This window comes from Brachionichthys hirsutus, unplaced genomic scaffold (assembly GCF_040956055.1).
Source record: "Brachionichthys hirsutus isolate HB-005 unplaced genomic scaffold, CSIRO-AGI_Bhir_v1 contig_790, whole genome shotgun sequence".
In the NCBI taxonomy this organism is placed as follows: domain Eukaryota; kingdom Metazoa; phylum Chordata; class Actinopteri; order Lophiiformes; family Brachionichthyidae; genus Brachionichthys; species Brachionichthys hirsutus.
The window spans coordinates 88165-111242 of record NW_027180324.1 but is presented as its reverse complement, the minus strand read 5'-3'; the positions used below and the strand labels follow the sequence as shown (position 1 = coordinate 111242).

The following is a 23078-nucleotide window of genomic DNA, read 5'->3' as shown; positions in this document are numbered from 1 at the left end:
GTCCTGGTTGTTGTTGAGATCGCTGATGGCTCTCGGGAAAAAACTGTCCCTGAGTCTGTTGGTCCTGCTCTTGTGCAACCTGTAGCGCCGTCCTGAGGGCAACAGGTTGAACAAGGTGTGTCCAGAGTGGGAGGAGTCTCTGACAATGTTTGTAGCTCTGCTGAGGTAGCGAGAGCCGGCGATACATTCCAGGGGAGGCAATCAACGTGAACATACCAGGACGTTTTACAGCACTTCATGCCTTGGTCTGCTCATATTCTTTAGATATTTCTTTTTCCCAGCAGGGCCTCTGCCCACAGTGCTAAAACGACTCAGTCCTGATTTGTTGAGCATGAAGTCACTGTGATGTCACTGTGATGTCAGAATCACGGTACCATCATGAGGAAGATGAGAAATGGCAGAGATGTATGATGAATGGACGGATACCCCCCAACACTGCAAAAACTAAATCATTGACAGAAAACAGCATTTAAATTTTCTCAAAATTGCCTCTCTTCTTATGATATGAATTTCTATCCACAGATGCAGAGTGAAAGAGCGAACCCACAAGCAGTCACAGAGGAAATTGGCCATTAAGATACAAGAAAAAAACAACCAACAACCTGTTTTTAATGTAGATCTATATGTTCTGGAACAGACATTTCGCACGCATTCACTTTATCAATTATCTAATGACAGAAATGAGGATTCATGTCAACATCCATTATCATTTTAGACATCACAGTGGAGGAAACACTGAGTCACAGAGAGATGGGAACGCATATCTACAGCACGTAGCATGTTAAAATGCCCAATCACAATAAACAGCAACACAGTAGAACTGCTTCATCATCTGTTATTCCTTCCACATTGTCCACTGACTCTTTCTGCTGAACTTCTCGCGTCTGCGTCTGAACCAAACTTTTAAAGAGAGACGCGTCCGCGCCAGCCACGAAAGACGCGCATGGTTTTATGAAAGAGGACAGCGGGAGAAGCACAAATCACTACTGGCCGACGACGATTATAAACCCGTGAACGACGTGTGATCGCTCAGTGACTGCTGGGATTACGCAGCAGAGGTCTCTGCTCCGTCTCTGATAATCGCTGCCAGGAGAAAGATGGAGCCCGCGGAGCCGCTTCTCCCAACGGTAAGAGCCTGATCTCTGGGTACACTTTATTTACGCAAATGGGTGAATAGTTCAGAACGCCTTTCTAGACTATCAAGATCAATCTATGTGATATAATGAAAATACAAAAGGAAACATGTGAGCGAAGTGATTGAAAATGCTGCATTTTTTGACGCAAAGGTTGAATATCCCTCCGCTGGGATTAGGTAGGCCTATCTGTGGCGCTTTGAGCGGATTATAGCTCAAAAGCGCCACATCAATCATCAATCTTGTAAAATCATTGATAGATTTGTGAGTCAATATTTAACTACACTATTTATAAAGATGGTCTGAAAGTTATAGGACAAGCATAACTGTTGACTGAACTGTTGTTCAGTATTTTGCTGCATGCTTCACAAAGGCACAATAAGTAAGTGCTGTTCCAATACCTTTTGCTATATACTTTCAGACAATATAAATTCCTGTTGTGACAGATTTCCTATTATTTAGCAATTGTAACCACCAGAAGTGATCTTATAACATCTTGTGATGTAATTAGGTGATAGATTAAGGTTCATATAAAATGCAGTGAATGGCCTGGGCTGTACAAATAAACTAATAAACCTGTTGTTTATTAGTTTATTTTTCTATTCCTTTTTTTTAAAACATCTATTGCTATTTGAGAGGTTGAAAGAAAGTGGTAAAGGCCATTGATCCCACTGATAACTAGAAAGACAATCAGAGATTGCAGACCCTCGCCTCCAAAAGACTATTGGATCTTGTGAGACAGTAAACAGGGCTTCCGGATCAGCGGGGCCAAACCTGCTCTAGCTTGCTGCTCCGGAAAGGGGAAAGATACAACTTTTACGTTGCACCCCTGAAATGAAATGAACGATCATCTTCGCTTGGCAACTTTTAATTACAGTCCTCGGTTCAGTAACGTCAAGTAATATTTTTGTCTCCTGCGTACTACAACACACCTTCTGGACTCTTTTTCCCATAATGCCATTGTGTCCCTCCCTCTTAAAGTGACACTCCCATGTTACCTCACAAGCACAATTCCAGACGTAAAAATAATTCTAGAATCTGGATCCAGATCCGGATCAACGCCATTCTCGGGAAGGACTGAGCCACGGACAGAACCTTGCTTGTGTAAAAACTTCAAGGTGATTGGGCTACTAGTTTTTGAGTTATGCGCGCGGACTCACAAACAAACAAACGGACCCAATTGCAATACCCTCGCCTACCCTTCGGCGAGGGTAATAAAGAATTTAAAGTCTCACAAATCTCAGAAAAAGATTCACAGTGCTTTTTCTGATCCTTTCAGAGGAAATTATTTTTGTCATTATCCATTTCCTGTCAAAGCAGATGGTTTTTCCTCTTAGCTGAAGGTTTTAGGCAGGCATGCTGTTAGATTAAAAGTTGTTTTGCCCTGACAGTACTTTGAGAGCCACATGGCATGAACATTTAAGCATCTAAAAATAACATATCACAGTTGATCTTCTTATTTGAAACAGAAATGTCTAAATTTGATAGTAATTGTGCATTTAATTCCTTTCCAGATGACACAAAATACTGCACTACTTGAACACACATCTTTATGAACTCCTACACCTGACAAATCAAAGCTTTGTATTTTTTTCAGGTCAGTTCTTCCCTCGGCTCCTCCATTGGGTTTGGCAGTTTGGTGAGTTACTGAACAATCCCTGGATTGCTTAAAGCTGTAATAAAAAAATAAACATAGAAAACAAATTCTCTGGTGGAGGTACAAAAACAGTCTTTGGCATGACCAGGTTCATTTGAATTTACAGCTGCAAATAGTTTTATTTTACACACATGTAGTGAGGAGAGGATGCACAAGTATGAATAAATCAAGATGCTGCTGGGCAACAGAAATGACATCACAGCTCCAATCCCACGATGAGACTGGTCGCTCTCTCGATAGATGCTCAATCACAAATTTCATTTGTCTAACACAACAGAAGGGCATCGGCAGATACCAGGCATGGTGTGAGCAGGACAGCAGGGGTAAACTGCAGGGTTCAGATTTTAGACTGTCTCAACTGATCACATAGCAGAGCACACAGAAGGAAAGCTCATGCATTCTGAAAACCTGGAGGCTCCTTGGCTCTTCAAAAATCAGGTATGACATCGCCACTGTTGTAGCAGCATGGCTCGTGCACTCACTGCCGTAACGATGTAACGCACCTGTTCAATAGAGGAAATTGTTGCGGGGTTACTGTAACAGAAGGGAAGGTGTGTCCCACAGATCAGAATTTCTGGACAATTTGTACATTTGAAATGTCCTAAACGAGCATGAATTCAATCCATCTTGCATGTTAGAGATGAATATTAAGTCTGCCAAAATGACAGCTCGACGCTGTAAGATGTCAAGCCTCTTTAAAACGTTTTAGTCCTAATGTGTCCTCTCACAAGACGTTGAAGCTTAGAGCAGAAACATTACAGGATTATGGTGCCACATGAAAGCCTGCAGTTAATGATATTACTGCCACTGATGATTCAAAAATGTCCTCAGCCATCTGTGGGGATATGTGACGCATCCTGTGATATCACTTCATTTGTGTGGTTTGTCATTCTTAGACAGGATTTTTGCTGGTGAGTAAAGCTGTCCTACTTATGTGCTAGTGTCACTTCCTAGAATCTCTGTCCAATCAAAGTGGCACAAAAGCAGAAATCCCACAGAGCAGCTTTGTGCATGGGTGTGCTGGTTTACAGAACCGTCATGGAAGTTGTTTAAAGTTGGCTGCTATGAGGGATATTATGGGAAAAGTTCCTCCCTTGAATTTCTCCCCTGAGAAAAAGATATTCTATATAATATCATAATAAAATATACCGGTAATCATAAAGTGACTTCACTTTTTAAATTATACATTTAGCTTTACTCTTGTCTTTGAAGTATATCTGAATCTTTATTTGCTTAGCGTAAACAACAACTCTATTATATAAGAAAAAAAACCCCGATGCTTCTTCAATCTTTGGGAGCAGATTAGGATTTTTACAGTTCAGGGACTAAAAAGGGGGCAGATTTTTCCCCAGAGGGGAACTTCATGCCAACATTCATGCACATTTCCTGATTCAGTTACTCATTCCTTGTTTGGCTCTAGCCGAACATTTGGAAAAATGGTTAGGGTTGGTTAATTTATCCATCCATCCATCCATTATCTTCCGCTTATCCGGGGCCGGGTCGCGGGGGCAGCAGCCTAAGCAGGGAAGCCCAGACTTCCCTCTCCCCGGCCACTTCCTCTAGCTCTTCCGGGGGGATCCCGAGGCGTTCCCAGGCCAGCCGAGAGACATAGTCTCTCCAGCATGTCCTGGGTCTTCCCCGTGGTCTCCTCCCGGTGGGACGTGCCCTGAACACCTCCCCAGGGAGGCGTTCAGGAGGCATCCTAAATAGGTGTCCGAGCCACCTCATCTGGCTCCTCTCAACGCGGAGGAGCAGCGGCTCTACTCTGAGCTCCTCCCGGATGACTGAGCTTCTCACCCTATCTCTAAAGGAGAGCCCAGCCACCCTACGGAGGAAGCTCATTTCAGCCGCTTGTACCCGGGATCTTGTTCTTTCGGTCACTACCCAAAGCTCGTGACCATAGGTGAGGGTAGGAACGAAGATCGACCGGTAAATCGAGAGCTTCGCCTTTCGACTCAGCTCTCTCTTCACCATGACAGATCTGTGCAGTCCGCATCACTGCAGACGCTGCACCGATCCGTCTGTCGATCTCTCGCTCCATTTTTTCCCTCACTCGTGAACAAGACCCCGAGGTACTTGAACTCCTCCACTTGGGGCAGGATCTCCTCCCCGACCTGGAGGGTGCACTCCACCCTTTTCCGACTGAGAACCATGGCCTCGGATTTGGAGGTGCTGATTCTCATCCCGGCCGCTTCACATGCGGCTGCGAACCGATCCAGTGAGAGCTGGAGGGCACGGCCTGATGAAGCCAAAAGGATCACATCGTCTGCAAAAAGCAGCGATCCAATCCTGAGGTCACCAAACCAAACCCCTCAACGCCCTGGCTGCACCTAGAAATTCTGTCCTTAAAGGTTACGAACAGAATCGGTGACAAAGGGCAGCCCTGGCGGAGTTCAACCCGCACTGGAAATAGGTCCGACTTATTGCCAGCAATGCGGACCAAGCTCTGGCACCGGTCATATTGGGAGCGGACACCCCGTATGAGGGGGTCCGACACTCCATACTCCCGGAGCACCCCCCACAGGACTCCCCGAGGGACACGGTCGAATGCCTTCTCCAAATCCACAAAACACTGACTGGCTGAAAGGAAAAAGTCAATGTTAAACGACCGGTCGTTGACTTACTGTAAAGCATAATTTATCCATTTTTGCAGAATATCTGATCATTTCGATTCTTGTGAGGTGGAGTGAGGGGGTTGTTGGTTTACATAGTGCTCACATAATCAATGAAGTACAGTGAGTATATGACCCCCCCCCCCCCCCCCCTAGTTATGGCACTTTTGTGCTGCGTCATGCCCTCATTAGCATGCTTTGCTTATTCACTGTTAGAGGCTGTGCACCATAGCTGTGAATTTTCACGCCTTTGCTGTTTTGGTGTTCAGAATTCATCATGTCAGAATGACTTGTCAAAGGTTTATCCCTACTTGCACTGACAAATAATGATTGTGATGATTTTCCTTCTTACCATCTACTCCAGGGGTGGGCAAACATTTTGCCTCGCGGGCCACTATCATGATAATTTTATGAGCAAGCTAACACTGACTACACAAAACATTTATATTTGTGAACTGACTTTAATCAAGTAGATCTCTCATCTCCACCGCTGGCAATGACTGAACGTTCTGCTGCAGGTTTCTCACTAAGCTGTCTGTGTTTGGCTGCTAATCAACTGTCATCGCATGCAGAATACTCTGAGGCGATATTAATATGTCGGTTCTGTAGGACGGGAGGATTTATGGGAAATCTCTCATGCTCAAAGACTATATCAACATTTTTTGTGGTCCTTCAGCTTGTTATCAGCCTGGGAAATGTATACATCCTTCTGTAAATAGATGTGGGTGGTAGAAGAGGAGGCAAAACGGAAACAAAAAAGTAAAAATAAAAAGACTAATTAGGGAGTATAAATGTTAATTGACCAACCTTTTATATCAAATGAAGCATTTTCTTGTGCTTGGGTTCAGTTAACAACAATAGTCGACTTTAATCAAAATCTTAAATCGTAGATTGGTGACTTGCTGTTCTGTTTTGAGAAAGATGCTATCATATTCATAACGCCCTTCTTTACTGCAAGATAGCAGCAACATTTTATGTTAAAACATTCTCTTCATTGATTACACACCTCTGAATGGGATAAAATGGCTGGAGAGAGTTAGGAAAACTCTAACAGTTTAGTGTTGATATGTTGCAGTATTTTCTACCTACTGTGCATCTGATAATATTCAGAATCAGAATCAGAATCAGAAGTGGTTTATTGCCATTGTCAGTGAGGGTTCACAGACTAGGAACGTTTCTCGGTGAAGTCGTGCTACATCTAACATTAATGACAAAATACAAAAACCATACAAGTACAGACACATCAGCAGCAGCCGGAGTGGTTACACAGATGTGTACTAGCAGCAGCAGCAGCATTCTGAGCAATGTTTATAATATTACATATTAAATACGTGTCTCTATGGGTTTGCCTGATTTGTCCAACAGAGGAGTGATGATGAAGCCGTGGTTGACAGACGAGGGACGAGATCCCAACAGGGCACCAACTTTGAGAAGGAAGACCTGGAAGGTAATAGACTCTCTATGCATCTGAAATACAGAAAGCTTTAAGCAGTGAAGTTTGCTACAGCTAAGTCCGCCTACTCCGTCCTTGCGACTGCTGCCTTCCTCTCTCCAGCTTTTTCATAGCTGAGAGATAAGAACTGTGGATGACTTAACATCAGCATTTTCATAACCCCTGAAAACCAGGTCGATCAGGATGAAGATACAAACAGCGTGATTCACTGACTTTGTTGTTTGTATCCGCTTCTCCAGACACACAGTGGAACAAAACGCAGCTTTTCAGCTTTCGTTGAAGCTCTATGCCTTTAGCGGGACAGTCGATTGACAAATACAGGATCTTGATAGAAAGACTTTACATACCTGACATTGTTAGGTGTGCGTACTGTCAGACGTAAAAGTGAAAACACATGAACGGCTCAGAGAAGGGTTTATATGCTCCACACAGCACAATAGTGATCAGGATCATTGTTAGGCTGCTCTGAGCTATGTGAGAAAAAAATATCTCGGTTAGTTCAGGTTTAAAAATCTAAAGTTGCATAAAATATTACACTAGTATGATACTTATTTTAAGAATGCAAAAGTGGTTTGAAGGGTTTCAACATGACAGACAGATTTCAGAGCACCTATCTGCTAGGTTTTGCTTTTCAACATTGCATAATATCTGAATTATTTACTCATGTGATACATATACACACATTTTGGCAAATTTGTTTTCCATCAGTGTGGAGAGTACTGCATGTACTGCACAGTACGTGGCTGTCTAATGACATACTGCAGTGAGCCGAGTGGGCTGACTTACAAATTCAAACAGACATGTTTTTCTCTTTTGCTCTCACTCATCATTTAATACCTGCACAAATATGAGCATGAATAAAGAAACACAATTGTGCAAAGCAACCGGTAAAATGACTGGATGCATGAGTTAGCTAACAGGCAGAAAGAAATGCACACAGTTGCATAATCATTTTGAAACAAAGATAGTTCTTAATTATTAGAAAATAACATGACATTTTACTTTAATTATATGTGCTTGTTTAGGCCATGCTTGAAAATATTATTTAACTATATAAGGCTTTACTGGACAGATGTATCGTAGAACACAAAGCCAACAAATTAACTATTTGTCAGTATGGACCTAATATGAAGTTTCTTTTTCATAATCATCATTCTCAGTCCTTTTTTTGGACCAAAATGGACCAAATGAAGGTCAGGATGTCCTATTAGTTCTAACATAACTGGACACAAGATAATGATTTACCACAGTCAAAGAATATTTTCATGAAGATGATGCGGTGATGACATGGTTAGAAAATATATTTAATAATGTGTTTAAGTGGTAAATTAAATAAAGTAATTAACAAAGAAAGCAGTGGCTTTAGATAAAAGCCTTCTTAAATACATCCTATCCTACTGCAATTCATTTCTAATGAAACCAAATGTCATTACTAAAGCAATGACCTTATTTTAATGAAAGGAAAGTAATACTATGGTTCATTTTATAGACATAACAGGTTGTATATTACCTGCATTATATAGAAGCAGTAAGCATTATATTTTTATACCCAGAAAAACACTCCGTATTAAGGGGTAACACAAACAATTAAATCAAAATGAGGTCACTCCAGAGATGAAAACCTGTCTGCATCATGACCACTGTTGTTCATAATGAACACACACACACCCATACACACGCATACACACACACACACGCACACCCACACACCTACACACACGCAAAACGCACACACACACACACACACACACACACACACCTACACACACGCACACACACACACACACACACACACCTACACACACGCACACACACACACACACACACTAAACTGTTTGGGATATGTTTCCAGGTCACAGAACTCTCTATATTGGGGTTCACGTTCCTTTAAGTAGTATCAGGCACCATAGCCACCGAAGGCATCGTCACCATGGAAACAAACACAGGAGGAGGAGTATTGATCGGGCCTCAAGCTTGGTGGAGGGAACAGAGTCTCCTGTTTATGGTATGTGTCCACAATCTTGGATTTTACTCACCTAAAATACTAGAAATTGCCGTTTGAACTTGACGTGTTCTTTATAATTCCATGTGTTTCCAGATACTCCCTCCCAGAGAGTGCAGTTCCTGTTGGGCACTGAGGATGATGATGAGGAACATATTCCTCATGACCTTTTCACAGAGATGGATGAAATCTGTGTGAAACATGGAGAGGATTCTGATTGGAGGGAAAGTGCCAGGTATGACGAAGCCGACATGACATTAATCTCACATCTACTCCTAGTCATGACATTTCATTACTGAAAGCGGTGATTGAATGGACCAGGCATGCACTTACACTGATGAGAGATATAACCGTCTGTGAGGTCTGTGTTCCTGTTTACACTAAGTAATTCAAATTCGTTGGTGCAATTGAAATACTTTCATTCACATCTCTTAATCAAGATTTGATACATAATATTAATATTAAGTATTTATATATACCGGTATTTGAATTATTTTATGAATAGTCCTGATGAAAGGCAATAATGAAGGGCAGTAAATGAGGAGAGAGAGAGAGAGAGAGAGAGAGAGAGAGAGTTGCTAAATGTGTGGAGTGAGGCGTCCAGAATGCAGAAGCCTTGTTATTGCAGCTACAGCAGATGGCTGTCCAGATTGTTGTCTGCTGGTTTGTACTGACTCAAACTGCTGCTGCTGCAGGTGGCTGAAGTTCGAGGAGGATGTTGAGGATGGAGGAGAGCGATGGAGTAAACCCTACGTAGCCACTCTGTCTCTACACAGTCTATTTGAGCTGCGGAGCTGTATCATCAACTGCACTGTGCTGCTCGACATGAGGGCCAATACAATTGAAGAGCTTGCTGGTAACTAATCTGAAATGAGCAATAAAGTTTTGTCAAATTAAGAGCCACCATCATTAATGCTAGAAAAAGACACAGTTTTCTCCTGAGCTGATTATGATCCAGAGCCGGGTCCAGGTGTGCAGAGTAGTGGATCGTTATGAACTGCTTTTCCTTTATTGTTTTGATTAATTGATTACTAATTTTCATGATATTGCCAAGTTTTTAAAATTTTGAAAAAACTGAAAATGTGTTAAAGTTTCCCTCAGCTTTACCTTAACACACAAGTTCTTCAAATCCCAGGCACAACTTTTTGAAATGTCCTGTCAGGCCTGGTTAGATAAGCGTGCCTGCAAACACACGAAAAACATGTAGAGATATTTCAGGTACTTTTTATTTGATTTGATTTGCCACACTTGTTTTCTTGCTACTGTGAATTTATGTTTGTCAACTAGAGATAGCATCAGACTCATTCTTTGCTCTGGACAAAACCTCCAGAAAGAGTCCACACAGATGGATCCAAACCTCATGTGTGTGTCTGCTTTAGACATGGTCTTGGACCACCAGGAGCTGTACTCACCTTTGGGAGATGAGCTCAGAACCAAAGTGCGTGAAACACTGCTGAAGCAGCACCATCACCAGAATCAGAGGAAGCTGGCCAGTCGCCTGCCGATCGTGCGTTCCATTGCTGACATGGGTCGACGGGCATCGGAGCTCCATCTTGACAAGACTGGTGAGAAAATCAGGCTTCTGTGGTACAATTCATCATTTAATAACACGTTTCGCACTTTGTTTTTCAACTCTTTTTCTGGAATTTGGACCATGACTATGATCAGTTAGGTTTAAGTGTGGATACTTAGTAAATATGCAATATGTGCAATATGTGCTGATATATAAGCATACGGTCTTAATTTGCATATCATCCATCATTCTTACTTTAGTACCGATTAATTCCACCATCTGCCCACCCACCTGCCTCAGCCCCACTGAATCAGCAGGGGCTGCTTTAGACCGTTCGTCCTCGTCCCTTTACCAGCATGCACGTAAATAACATTGTGGTAAGGCTTATTATCAAGAGTTGTGCTGTGGCTGGAAAATTTCAGGTCAAAGTTGGCGGAGCAAGCATGCTAAACAATGTTCAAAAATACATTTAATGCTGTTGTATGTTGTGTTGATTTACTCATGATGTAAGAATAATTGGGCTGAATCTTGACCTAAGTTAATTCTAGGACAGGCTTCTAATAGAAAACATTATTCCCTATAAAACTGAGGAGAAATGTCTTCAATAAAAATAATGTGCTTTTTATAATATAGAGTTTTGTCAACACTTAACATAACACGTTTCAATGCAGAGGACACCGAACTAGTTTAATAGGTAATGGTAAAACACCAATCATTGTAACATGAGACAAAGCTGAAAAATCGAAGTGGTTTCATCCGAAACGGCACCAATAAAAGCTGGCCTCTGACCATGATACTTGGATCGCTTGTCTTCCTTCCTCAGGATATCCTGCGTCCATTGCTTGTTTAAATTCATACATTTAATGAAACCATCAGTTACAGAAATGTTGCATTTTTGTTATTGTTTCATTTAATCCAGATCAGATGACGTTCCCCCAGTCTCACTTATCTGGACCTGAGGTGAAAGGGGACACCAGCAGAGAGAACAGTTCCGTGGACTTTAGCAAGGTATAATACACAAAGTATATAGTATAGTTAGACTGTAATAAATACTGTACTGTGTTAATCAAGATGTTTGTCTTTTTACGTTTAGATGTTTGTCTTTTTACGTTTTCCTACGACAAACAGGCGTGAATCTGCAACCCAGATTTGGATAAGCAGAATTAGAGATGGCACAGAAAGATTAATGGCTTCATTGTCATGGGGCTGCAGCTTGAATAGAGTGGAATGGGTTTTATAGTGGATTTGGTTGTCTGTGTCAAGAGTGATAATGATCAAGCTGGTGGACCCCAGAATGCAGAGAGCAACAGTAAAAACGCAACACTTTATGAATATATATAAAAAAATGTGAATACAGAATAAAATCAGAAAACGCAAAATCACTCTACAAAAAGAACGAAGGCTTGGACTGGTTGAGGTCCCAGAAAAACGTTAACACAAAATACAGCCAAAACAAAATACTAAATGCTAAACTAGATACAGTGGGCAGGTGCTGGAAAACAATACCCCTTCCAAAACAAAAACAATACGAAAAATCTTATGGTCATGGAAGAGAAGGCAGAAACACGCTGGAAGTACATACACAAGCAACGGGGAAACACGAGTTGGCAAAGGAGACGACATTTCATAGACTGGCACCGGGGCTTGAGCAGGGCAGGGTTTAAAGGTCACATATTATACCCTTTTTCCACAAGTTAATGCAGTTCCCAGGCACTTAAATATCTGTGCCAGTCTTTGGACAAAATAGCAAACAGATGCTGCAGGACAGCGTCCGTCATTTCTGTCTCCAACAGCTCTGCCAGAAACGCTCTAAACCCGGAAGCAAAAGTACGTTCATAGCGAGCACACACACATGCACGCTACCATGGTAAAGGGACGTGAGGGACATTTTTAGCACACAATAAAAAAAAGAGCAAATTTTGGTCACAACATTACAACAAAAAATAAACTTTATCCACTCTGCTCTTCTTCTTCGACTCATGCAGGAGACAGGGATTGTGCGGAGCGCAATCAGAACAATGTTCAAGTTGTCAATATCGCTTTAACATTTAAAAGCAACATCTTCAGTACTCAAAAAGTCTGCATCAAAGAGTGGGAAGCAAATGCAGCAACTGTAAGAGGATCACATTCACTAGATCTGGTAAAACCTTTTAATTTGGGGTTTAATGTGAGGATAAACTGATATAATCATGATGCATTTATAGAGTGCATTTTGAAGCATCAATGATCTTTTCAATGGTCTTTTCAAGGTCTTTTATGTGATACTCAAACACTCTGCTTCACGCCCTCTTTCAGATTGACCTTCATTTCATGAAGAAGATCCCTCCAGGAGCTGAGGCTTGTAATGTCTTAGTGGGAGAGCTGGAATTTCTGAACAAACCAGTGGTAGCGTTTGTCCGTCTTTCACCGGCGGTCCTGCTCAGTGGACTGACAGAAGTTCCCATCGCCACAAGGTTACTGCAGCCTAACCAAGCTAAACCCCTTACTAATGTCTTATTTATCCTGCCAAACGTTTAGTTAATGTGTAGAAATACATATTCTCCATTGCTAAGATGGATGCACAACAACTGGGCTACAGAGTGCATGTGGTTTGGTTAGTCAGTTGATTGTATTTGGCCTTAAATCACCCCTGACTTTTACTTTGATTGAGGTGTAATTACATTTAAGCAACACAGAATGTCTTCCTTGGCCAGAGACAACGTTGACAGCGTTCAGCGTTCGTGCTGATCAACAGACATGAGTAATCCTACAGCAATCACAATCACTCCAGCTCTCGTTGGCAGTGATGAAGAGTCAAGGATACTCAACAAAGGCTTTTTTTCCTTTCTTCTTCTTCTTTGTCTAACTTGTCTGCATTTGTACTCAACAGTGACGACATACATGACGTCAGTCACTGCTAGAGTTCTATCAAATTTATTTTCAAAGGCTTTGTTTCCAATGTAGGAAGCTGTTTATACTATTTTTTTAATTGTCATCATACCCAATCTGTATAACTGCATCAAAACTAAGAAATGAATTTCAATTCAATTCAATTTTATTTTATTTATATAGCACCAGATCACAACAGAAAGTTATCTCAAGGCACTTTACAGGTGTAGCAGGGAAAGAGCTGCAGGGTAAGACAGAACCCAACTTGTCCCACAAGCACTTTGGAGACAGAGGCAAGTAAAAACTGCTGGAACAGTAACTGCTGTTACTGCTCCTCTTGCTTCTTCATCACGCTATTTAACTAGCCGCCAGTTCATCGCTGGGCCACATGTAGACAACACACACAATCACACCTATGGACAATGTAGTGTAACTGATTGACCTAATTTGCATGTTTTGAGTGTTGGAAGGAAGTCGGAGAACCCGGCGAGAACCCGCGCAGGCACAGGCAGGACATGCAAACTCCTCACAGGCCGCAAGTCGAATTCGAACTTGTGACCTTCTTGCTTACCACTGTGCCACCGTGCAGCCCTCTGTGTTTACAGTGTTGTAAAAATGAATCTCCCTGCTGTCAATAAAAAAAAGAAGTCTAAAAGTAAATTTAAATGTAATATAAATGGCATTAAATTGCATGGTCAGCAGGAATCAATGCTTCTAAAAATCACTTAATACCTTTAAAATATCTAGAGATATTCTTCAATTGGTATTACCAAAAATAATTCAGGCCCTATCCTTCAAAGTGTCACCCAACCCTGTTATTTGATTCATCAGGAGAAGAGAGAAATAAAATCCCATTATATGGTAATTTATTACAGTACAGGCCGTCCAGTGTGATCTTAATCAGCACTTCTTCTGGCAGCATTGTCTCTATCTTATCATACTGTGAACAACAAGGCAGGCGTGACAGTGATTTACTGGTTACTGGGATGTTCTCTGTCGTCCTGGAACTTTCTCACATTTATCACCCACATAGACCACAGCTGTTAATCTTTGCATCTGATAAATGGCTGTGTGGTCTCCCTCTGATCGTTGTAATGTTTGCTCTACATTTGAGAGGTTGATTTTGAGGCATTGTTGATAATGTCCATACTCCATACATTAATTCCAGTCACCCATTTCATACATGCACTGCGTTCGTATTACATCATGGTTCCTTGAAGCGCATGCTCCCTCCTGTGGTCGGTGGTTTGTTGCACAACCGTCATATTTTTTTGTGTCAAGTGAGAGTCACAATGATTTAGTCTTGTGAAGTAATATTACGTGAGTTATAAATAGGTATTAATTACAAATGTTGTAATTGATGAACTAAGGATTTATGTATGCAGATATAGATAACATTCAGAAAACTAATAATCAAAAGTATAATTTGTACATATTAAATATTTGCAGTAAATATTTGTATTGAAAGGCTTGTTTCTTGTGCCATCTGTCTTCTCAAGAGATTCTTCAAACACTGACACTTGAGGAATACAGGGAAGTTGGAGTAGGATTTTTTTTCAGGGATTCAGGGCTAGTATTTGATACCCTGATGATTCGCCAATGCCAGAATGGTGCCCCACCACCTGCCAAGGCTGTCTAGGGGTAAAATGGTGTACATGTGGGAATTGTAGGGATGTGCTCATGGATTTGGAGATGAAAGGCTGCATCAAAGAACCAATCCAACCTATTAAGCAGCTAATACACTTTTCACTATGCTGCTTTGAATGATGCTGCCACATTAGAAATGATGAGAATGTCCTTTGGTCAAATGCAAGAAAATTCAGTAGCTTTGTTTTAATTGGATAAAAACAGTATTATAAGTGTGCCAAATAGCTTTTGTAGATCATAAATTGAAGTCAAAAACTGTAGATGAATGGTTGTAATTTGCTTAGAAGCCTAATGGTTAGGCTATAAGAGAGGTGATGGGCGACTATGGATATCAGGCTAAATTGAACATAAATTGAATTACCTGAGTGGAGGAAAATAATTATTGAAATATGGATTTGGTTCACTTTGTTTGATTACCTATATTATTTAATGTACAGGAAAACAAATTTAAGTTAATACAGCAGTGACCCATTATCGTAAACAATAGATGGACAGGAGAAGGAGGTTATAAGACTTTATTCCTTAAGTTAAGGTGTTGAAAATGTTTTTCATTATAAGAATTTTCAATTGTATTTTTTGTGACTGAGTTTGAATCGTTGCAAAATGTGTGACTGTGTGAGTGACATGCATAAAGCATTTTTTACTCTGCTTCTGTGAGGGTATGTAGTGTTTCTATTCCTATTAGTCTTGAACACATAACAGGTCAGAGGGTTTAAACTGATGTAGTTATGTGATTAGCTTATGAGAATCTGAAGTGACAAAGCCAGACCATGATAACAGAAAATAAAGACTGGACATGCAGGAGAGATGCAAAATTATCAGGATAGAATGAGAAAATCTACGGTTCAGGTGTGCCAAGAAATCGTCTTCCTGACTAAATGTTTTCAAAAGTTTATTTTTGTTCTGTATGATTCCCATAACATGCATCATTTGACTCAAATTATTTGAAATTAATAATGTATAATGATGTACTGTATATAATACTAAAAAATATATGTGTATTTCTTTTAGGTTTATTTTTATTCTTTTAGGGCCCTTAGGTAGAGGACCTCAGTATCACGAGATTGGAAGATCAATTGCAACACTGATGACTGATGAGGTAAGAATTCACTGGATAAAGTCTATTTTGTTTGTAATAATTGTCGATGATTTTTGAACCAAGACGAATATAAAATTGATGTTGATTTCCTGCACACACATTGCATAAATTCACAGTTTGTCAGCGCTCACCAAATCCCTGCAGTGACAGTAACAGAACGTTTGTCAGCATTAGTCAAACATCATGTCCTCCTTTAATTTCAGCTGCCATCCATTATCACTGAGGAAAACATGGGATTTGGTTAGACCAGAGGTTGGCAAACCTTTTAACTCGGGGGGTGCGACAATGGGTTCTGAAATTTGGCAGAGGGGCCGGGCGAGGAGCAGATTGATGGAGTATTTGTGTGAGCTAATATAAATGACATGTAAAAGCCATTACATGAAAGGATTTGGCCTTTTACAGGTAGCATTACAGGGAAAAGGTAAAATGAATGAGGTTTAATTATAATAAAATTTAATTTAATGATATAATTTGGACAAGTTTGGCGGGCCGGATTAAGTATGGCCCCCGGGGCTTGGTTTGCCCATGTCTGGGTTAGACCAAAGTTTGGTATGTGCTACTTGGACATGATGAATCTTTCTCTTGTGTGACATTTTGAACCAGTAGTTAACATTGTTGTTCTTTCAGTATCCTGTCCTTGATTCTGTCTGTGTTTTTATGGTTTGCTGAGTTTGGAGCAGACATGAATGATTCAGCATGTGTTCAGGGTTACACAGGAGGCCCCCATGTTTTAAGTTATTTGATCTTCTATACTTTGTTGTCTCCAGGTTTTCCATGATGTTGCCTACAAAGCTAAAGACCGCAATGATCTGATTGCCGGGATTGATGAGTTCCTGGATCAAGTCACAGTCCTGCCTCCAGGAGAGTGGGATCCATCAATACGGATAGAGCCACCCAAAAATGTGCCATCTCAGGTTAGCAAGGCTTGGTTTGTGGGTTTCTTCATTAACCTTCAATCACTATGATAAAGAAGAATCCAACTGCTCTGGTTCGATTGTTAAACAGGAGAAGAGAAAGAAAAGCAACATTTTATCTAATGGAACGGTAGAGGGCCATCAGGAGGAGGAGATCGGTGGACATGGGGGTCCGGAACTGCAGCGTTCTGGAAGGTAGCGAAGCTGGTTTGATATTTAATATCAAATATGCCTTTACACAGAGCATAAGAAATACTAAATACATATATTTTATTCTCCTGTGTTTATTTGAAAGCCCTTTGGTCACCCCTTGGACTTAAATATTAATACATTTTGATTGATTGATTGATTGATTGAATATGCTATTGCACCTTAAAGCAAAGGTCTCATGATAGTTTGACCATCCCAGTATGACTCCTGCTCCCTGAAAGCAGGAGTCATACTGGGAGATCAGCCAGTAAATCGATGAAGCCAGTAAAACAGAAAAAGGGAAAAAGAAAAAGAAAAAGAGAGCAAGTTTTAGTTGTGTGTATAAGAATTAGGCTTTCCAAATGAAAGCTAACGTGTACTGCTATTACAAACATTTTAGTTGGTCCTTCATCATGAATATTTCCCATGTAAATAAAGGCATCATTGACATCTTGTTCATATTTCCAGGTGGTTCGGTGGTCTCTTGCGAGACATCAAACGCAAGGCACCCCGCTACCTGTCCGACTACACAGACGCTTTCAGTTTACAGTGTGTGGCCTCCTTCCTCTTCCTCTACTGTGCCTGCATGTCCCCTGTCATCACCTTTGGAGGACTGCTGGGAGAGGCAACAGAAGGACGCATAGTAAACCCCATGCTCAAGTTGCACACAATGCTCTGCCAAGGCTAGCTGTGTACTGCTGTAAACTGTATTCACCATTCATGAAATGAGAGCAGACAACGGCTGTTGTTCAAAATGGTGATGACTTCTAAAATATCAATCTATCAATGTCTCTGTCAATTTCTGTTGGCAGAGTGCAATTGAGTCTCTGTTTGGAGCGGCGCTGACTGGAATCGCCTATTCCCTTTTTGCTGGTCAGCCCCTCACCATCCTGGGCAGCACAGGACCGGTGCTTGTATTTGAAAAGATATTGTTCAAATTCTGCAAGTATGTCATTTTCATGTGTGTGTTAACATCAGTCACGTCACTGAATGACCAGTGATTTCAGGTTCATTGTCAACGTTCATGGTTATTATCATTACATTGATTGGCTTGGTTTGGACACAAATGAGCTATCTCTAATCGAGTCTCCTATAGGCCCTTAATTATTCTGATTAAATATACCACTTAATGTGATATTGATTTTTGTCTTATACACTTTATTGCAAAGAGTATATAATCACTACATAATGTGTTTTGTATGAATATCGTCTCTTTATCCTCACTCAGGGAGTACGGCTTGTCCTATCTGTCGCTGAGGGCCTGTATCGGTCTGTGGACAGCTTTCCTGTGTCTTGTTCTGGTGGCTACAGATGCCAGCACCCTTGTTTGTTACATCACACGCTTCACAGAGGAAGCCTTCGCCTCACTCATCTGCATCATCTTCATCTACGAAGCGTTAGAGAAACTGATCCACCTTGGAGACCACTATCCCTTCAACAAGAACAACAACCTGGACAAACTCACCTTGTACTCGTATGCGGACACTTGTCCTCGCACAGCAACATACTGTTGAAAGCCGTTTTAAATACATTTCTTTGAGGTGCTGTAAATCCCTGATTGATGAGGGATTTATTTTTAACCCAGATGTTCATGTGCTTTCACAGATGTTCATGTGTTGAACCTTCTGACCCCACCAATCTAACTCTGAAGTATTGGGAGATGAATAATGTCACAGCGTCAGAAATCTACTGGGAAGCACTGGAGACAAAGGTACCACCCACCTGGTTTAAAATTAAAATGAGGAAAACAGATTTGACGGCCATGATGTCACACAACAGCAGGAATCTCTGAGTTACAGAGACTGACTGAAACACATGTGGGTTTTCCATCTTGAACAGTCATGCTCTCCCAGATGGAGGACGATGAAAAAGAGAGATTAAATTCTGGATTATATTGTTTTACCCATTGAAAATTATAATGAAATATTTTTTACTCATTTGACTTCTTGTCACGGTGCTTGTAAACTTGGCTTGTAACAACATAGGGATCGGGTTAGTTGCATTAATGGAAGTGTATTGCACATTATATGTAGGTTATAAATAACCACCCACTAACTGTTGTTTCAGGATTGCATTGAAAAGCGTGGCGAGTTTGTGGGCAGCGCCTGCGGCCCTCATGGACCCTTTGTTCCTGATGCCCTCTTTTGGTGTGTTATTCTTTTCTTCTCCACTGTCATCATGTCCGCCTTCCTAAAGGAGTTCAAGTTCAGTAACTACTTCCCCACCAAGGTACTATTCTTTATATACTAGTTTAACATTAGCGAGCCCCTTATATGAAGATGCATCTATGACAGCTGAAAAGCATGTTTTTTAAATATGTAGCATGGTACTATGTTACCACCTGATGGTAAAATACAGGTACTGCAAGGATATTTGAACCCAATGTTTGAGATTCGATCTGGTAAAATAAATGATACCTCATTTAGGGGCATTTTAATTTGTTTTGCTCTGTAATAGGTGAGGTCAACTATCAGTGACTTTGCTGTATTCATCACCATCCTTACCATGGTCATAGTGGACTATGCCCTCGGGATCCCATCTCCAAAATTAAAGGTTCCCAGTGTGTTTAAGGTGAGACAGAACACAAAATAAATTATTTTGTTCACCAAATTGCACCATCATTCTTAACAATCAGATGAGATGCTGTTTATAAACAACAACACTTTGTAAAATCAGCCAACGAGAGATGATCGAGGGTGGTTCATTAACCCGCTGGGGCCCAACCCCTGGTGGACAGCAGTCATTACGGTAATCCCAGCTCTGCTTTGCACCATCCTCATCTTCATGGACCAGCAGATCACAGCTGTCATCATTAACAGGAAGGAGCACAAACTGAAGGTGATTTCCCGTCGCAGCTTTCAACTCTAGACTGGTTTCAAATATTTTTTTTCCCAGCTTTACTTACTTGTACTTTCTCCTATCAGAAAGGCTGCGGGTACCACCTGGATCTCTTCATGGTGGGAGTGATGCTCGGTGTGTGCTCCATGATGGGTTTGCCGTGGTTTGTAGCAGCCACCGTTCTCTCCATCACCCACGTTAACAGCCTGAAGCTTGAGTCAGAGTGCTCTGCTCCTGGGGAGCAGCCCAAATTCCTTGGAATCAGAGAGCAGAGGTTTACCGGGCTGATGATCTTCACCCTCATGGGCTGCTCCGTCTTCATGACGTCTGTGTTGAAGGTCAGATTCTGATTCTTTGTAATTAGTACATTTTGAGTAATTCTTATTGAATATAATACAGAGTATCCCTCAGAACGATATACATATGGGCAGCATGGTGGCCCAGTAGTAAGTGCTGTCGCCTCACAGCAAGAAGGTCACAGGTTCAAATCCGACTTGTGGGCTTTCTGTGAGGAGTTTGCATGTTCTCCTCGTGTCTGCTAGGGTTCTCTCCGGGTTCTCCGGCTTCCTCCCTCCACCAAAACCATGCAAATTAGGTGAATTGGTTATGCTAAACGGACAAAGCGGTCCGGAAAATGATTGAATATATATATTTATTGATTAACTGTCGAATGTACAATGTATGTAAAATGAAGGATTTATTGACATAACACCGACTGTAAATTTTTCTTCAGTTCATCCCTATGCCTGTGTTGTATGGAGTATTCTTGTACATGGGAGCATCTTCTCTCAAAGGCATTCAGGTAAATTGCTAAAAACCTCTGTGTACTTACTGCGTGTCTTTCCTTCACATCTTACTGTATCACTATATTAAGAAAACAATGATACCCCCTAGCATTGCAGTACATTTGATCAGAGTGACTGGAATGGAATGCTTCTATTGTCACTGTCATCACAGTACAAGTACAGTGCAACAACGAAACAAGCTCAATGAGTGAGCATCGGGCTGCAGCAATTAAATCACGCCGCCAACACCACTCTCTGATACCTTCCCTGGTTTTAATTGATTAAATGTAACTAACCGTTGAAAGTGGTTGATTATGTATCACACAATTTTCAATCATCTTAGGGGCTGTAATTACATAGGTTGTTGTTCAGTGTGGATGAATTTCAATTTCTAGATGCTTTGGATCATCTTTTGAACCTGTTTTTCCTCCCTAAACCATGACAGGGAATTGGCTCCATAATATCTGGCTGCTGAGATCAAACCTGTTAATTAGCCGCCAGTGTGTTTCCAGTATTTACAGAACACCTGACGGTGATTTACTTGCTCTGTTTACTCCTCATTTTTTCACGTCGCCAAAGTGTTTCCTATAATATGTTTTAAAAATATACAGTTTAGTTGTAAAGGTAGTTACACAGAGAAACATTTAGCTTGATAGATGACTTTCCACCAACCATTCAGTAACTATACTGTACTGCTGGGTTTGTAATCGCGTAATGCAAAAGAAAAAGCTTACAAAATGATGGCCTTGATGCTGACACGCTGCAGAGCTGCAGATATGGATGAATACCTAACAAAATGATAACAAAATCTCTGTTTGAGAAGGCTCACTAGCAATGATGAGCCTACAGAGAAATATCATCTGAATCTGCAGCTATACCCAGATGATGGAGTTTATAGCCGTGTCAACATTCAGCTGTCCAGCTGCACCTATTCTGCTTTTTCCACTCAGTAATTGTTTTTGGTTGCAGCAGACACATGTTTTTATGAAAATGCACACAGAGAGCAAAACAAATTGAGAAATTCTTGGACTGCAGGCTTGTCTTTTATCCCCAACAGTTCTTTGATCGTCTGACACTGTTTGGTATGCCGGCTAAGCACCAACCAGATTTCATCTATCTGAGACATGTGCCTCTGAGGAAGGTTCACTTCTTCACCATCATCCAGCTCACCTGTCTGATTCTGCTCTGGATCATCAAGACTTCCAGGGCTGCCATTGTCTTTCCTATGATGGTGTGCAAGAAGAACACACACAAAGAGTCTAAAACCTATTTTGTCCTTCTTGCAACCACTAGTATTTGCGTTTTACTCATTCAAATTCATCCTCCTCCATGATTATAATAGATGATGTTTCAATCTATCGTATTAATTCTACAGGTGTTGGCTCTCGTGTTCATCAGGAAGCTCATGGATTGTGTCTTTACCAAGAGAGAGCTGAGCTGGCTGGATGACCTCATGCCAGAGAGCAAGAAGAAGAAGCTTGAGGATGCAGAAGAGGTGCTGTTGTATCCTATCTCTGCACTATTTCATCACATCTGTTAATATCATTTACATTCAAACACATTTAAACTCGGTTTCATTCATGCTTCAGGAGGAGGAGCAGAGCACTGCTGAAGAAGACGATGGGGAGGTGCAAGTGCCTTTAGAAGGGTACAAGTAAGTTATATTATACTCACAAAGCTGCAACACTATTTTTTAAATACCATTTCATGCACAGCACATTGGCTTCTGTTTTCACAGGGGGATACCCATCATCAACATCACAGACGAAATGTCAAAAGGTTCCTTTGGAAATACTTGGAATGCCAACAGCTAAGATTCTTGAGAGGAAGACCTTAAAGCACTGTGGTGAAGCATTCTACACTTATAAGTACACAGAATAAATAAAGATAGAGCAGTTAAACATCTAAAAAAACCCCTACAACTTAGAAAAGCAACTGGCCTGACTGAATTTACGGAAACTTTACAGGGAACATTATCATAACCTGTACAGGACACAGGCACACTATTTAAACTCATACATAAGACAAATGTCATTTTGCAAACGTTGTTAAAAATATCCTTAATTCATTTGCATTGTTTAATTATGTTTTGGCGTTTTAGATTTAAAGGAGTTTGCAGATAAATTATGGTTATAACTTTTCACACACACACACACACCTACGCACACACACGCGTGTGACATCAGCTTCCAACTCTGAACAGCATATTGAAAAAGTGAATTTATCAAAAGGTTTACTGCAGCGTATAACTTGTTAAAGCGTAAAAATTTAAATGATAGCAAAATATACTTGACTCAAATACCCAATTCAACAGAACTAATATGGGCTTTTTTGTTATATTAAAATTGAAATTTTTTAAGCTTCATCT

The 23078-nt window shown here is 40.9% G+C and overlaps 1 protein-coding gene across 1 annotated transcript; it reads left to right on the top strand.

Annotated features, from left to right (window-relative positions):
* Nucleotides 1-1097: 1097 nt before the first annotated feature.
* Nucleotides 1098-22524, top strand: LOC137912746 (sodium-driven chloride bicarbonate exchanger-like). The gene is made up of 23 exons (XM_068756883.1): nucleotides 1098-1127; nucleotides 6768-6849; nucleotides 8954-9092; nucleotides 9553-9713; nucleotides 10237-10422; nucleotides 11290-11378; nucleotides 12666-12823; nucleotides 15897-15984; nucleotides 16752-16898; nucleotides 16990-17093; nucleotides 17556-17730; nucleotides 17900-18033; nucleotides 18316-18561; nucleotides 18693-18798; nucleotides 19155-19316; nucleotides 19545-19658; nucleotides 19764-19925; nucleotides 20012-20263; nucleotides 20659-20727; nucleotides 21768-21941; nucleotides 22086-22205; nucleotides 22300-22364; nucleotides 22449-22524. The coding sequence occupies exons 1-23, from the start codon at nucleotides 1098-1100 to the stop codon at nucleotides 22522-22524; spliced, it is 3039 nt and encodes a 1012-aa protein (XP_068612984.1).
* Nucleotides 22525-23078: the final 554 nt, after the last annotated feature.

Coding starts and splice junctions, on each gene's coding strand:
- LOC137912746 (XM_068756883.1), top strand. CDS start 1,098: ATGGAGCCCGCGGAGCCGCTTCTCCCAACG. Junction 11,379..12,665: donor GTTCCGTGGACTTTAGCAAG/GTATAATACACA, acceptor GCCCTCTTTCAG/ATTGACCTTCATTTCATGAA. Junction 20,728..21,767: donor CTTCTCTCAAAGGCATTCAG/GTAAATTGCTAA, acceptor TATCCCCAACAG/TTCTTTGATCGTCTGACACT.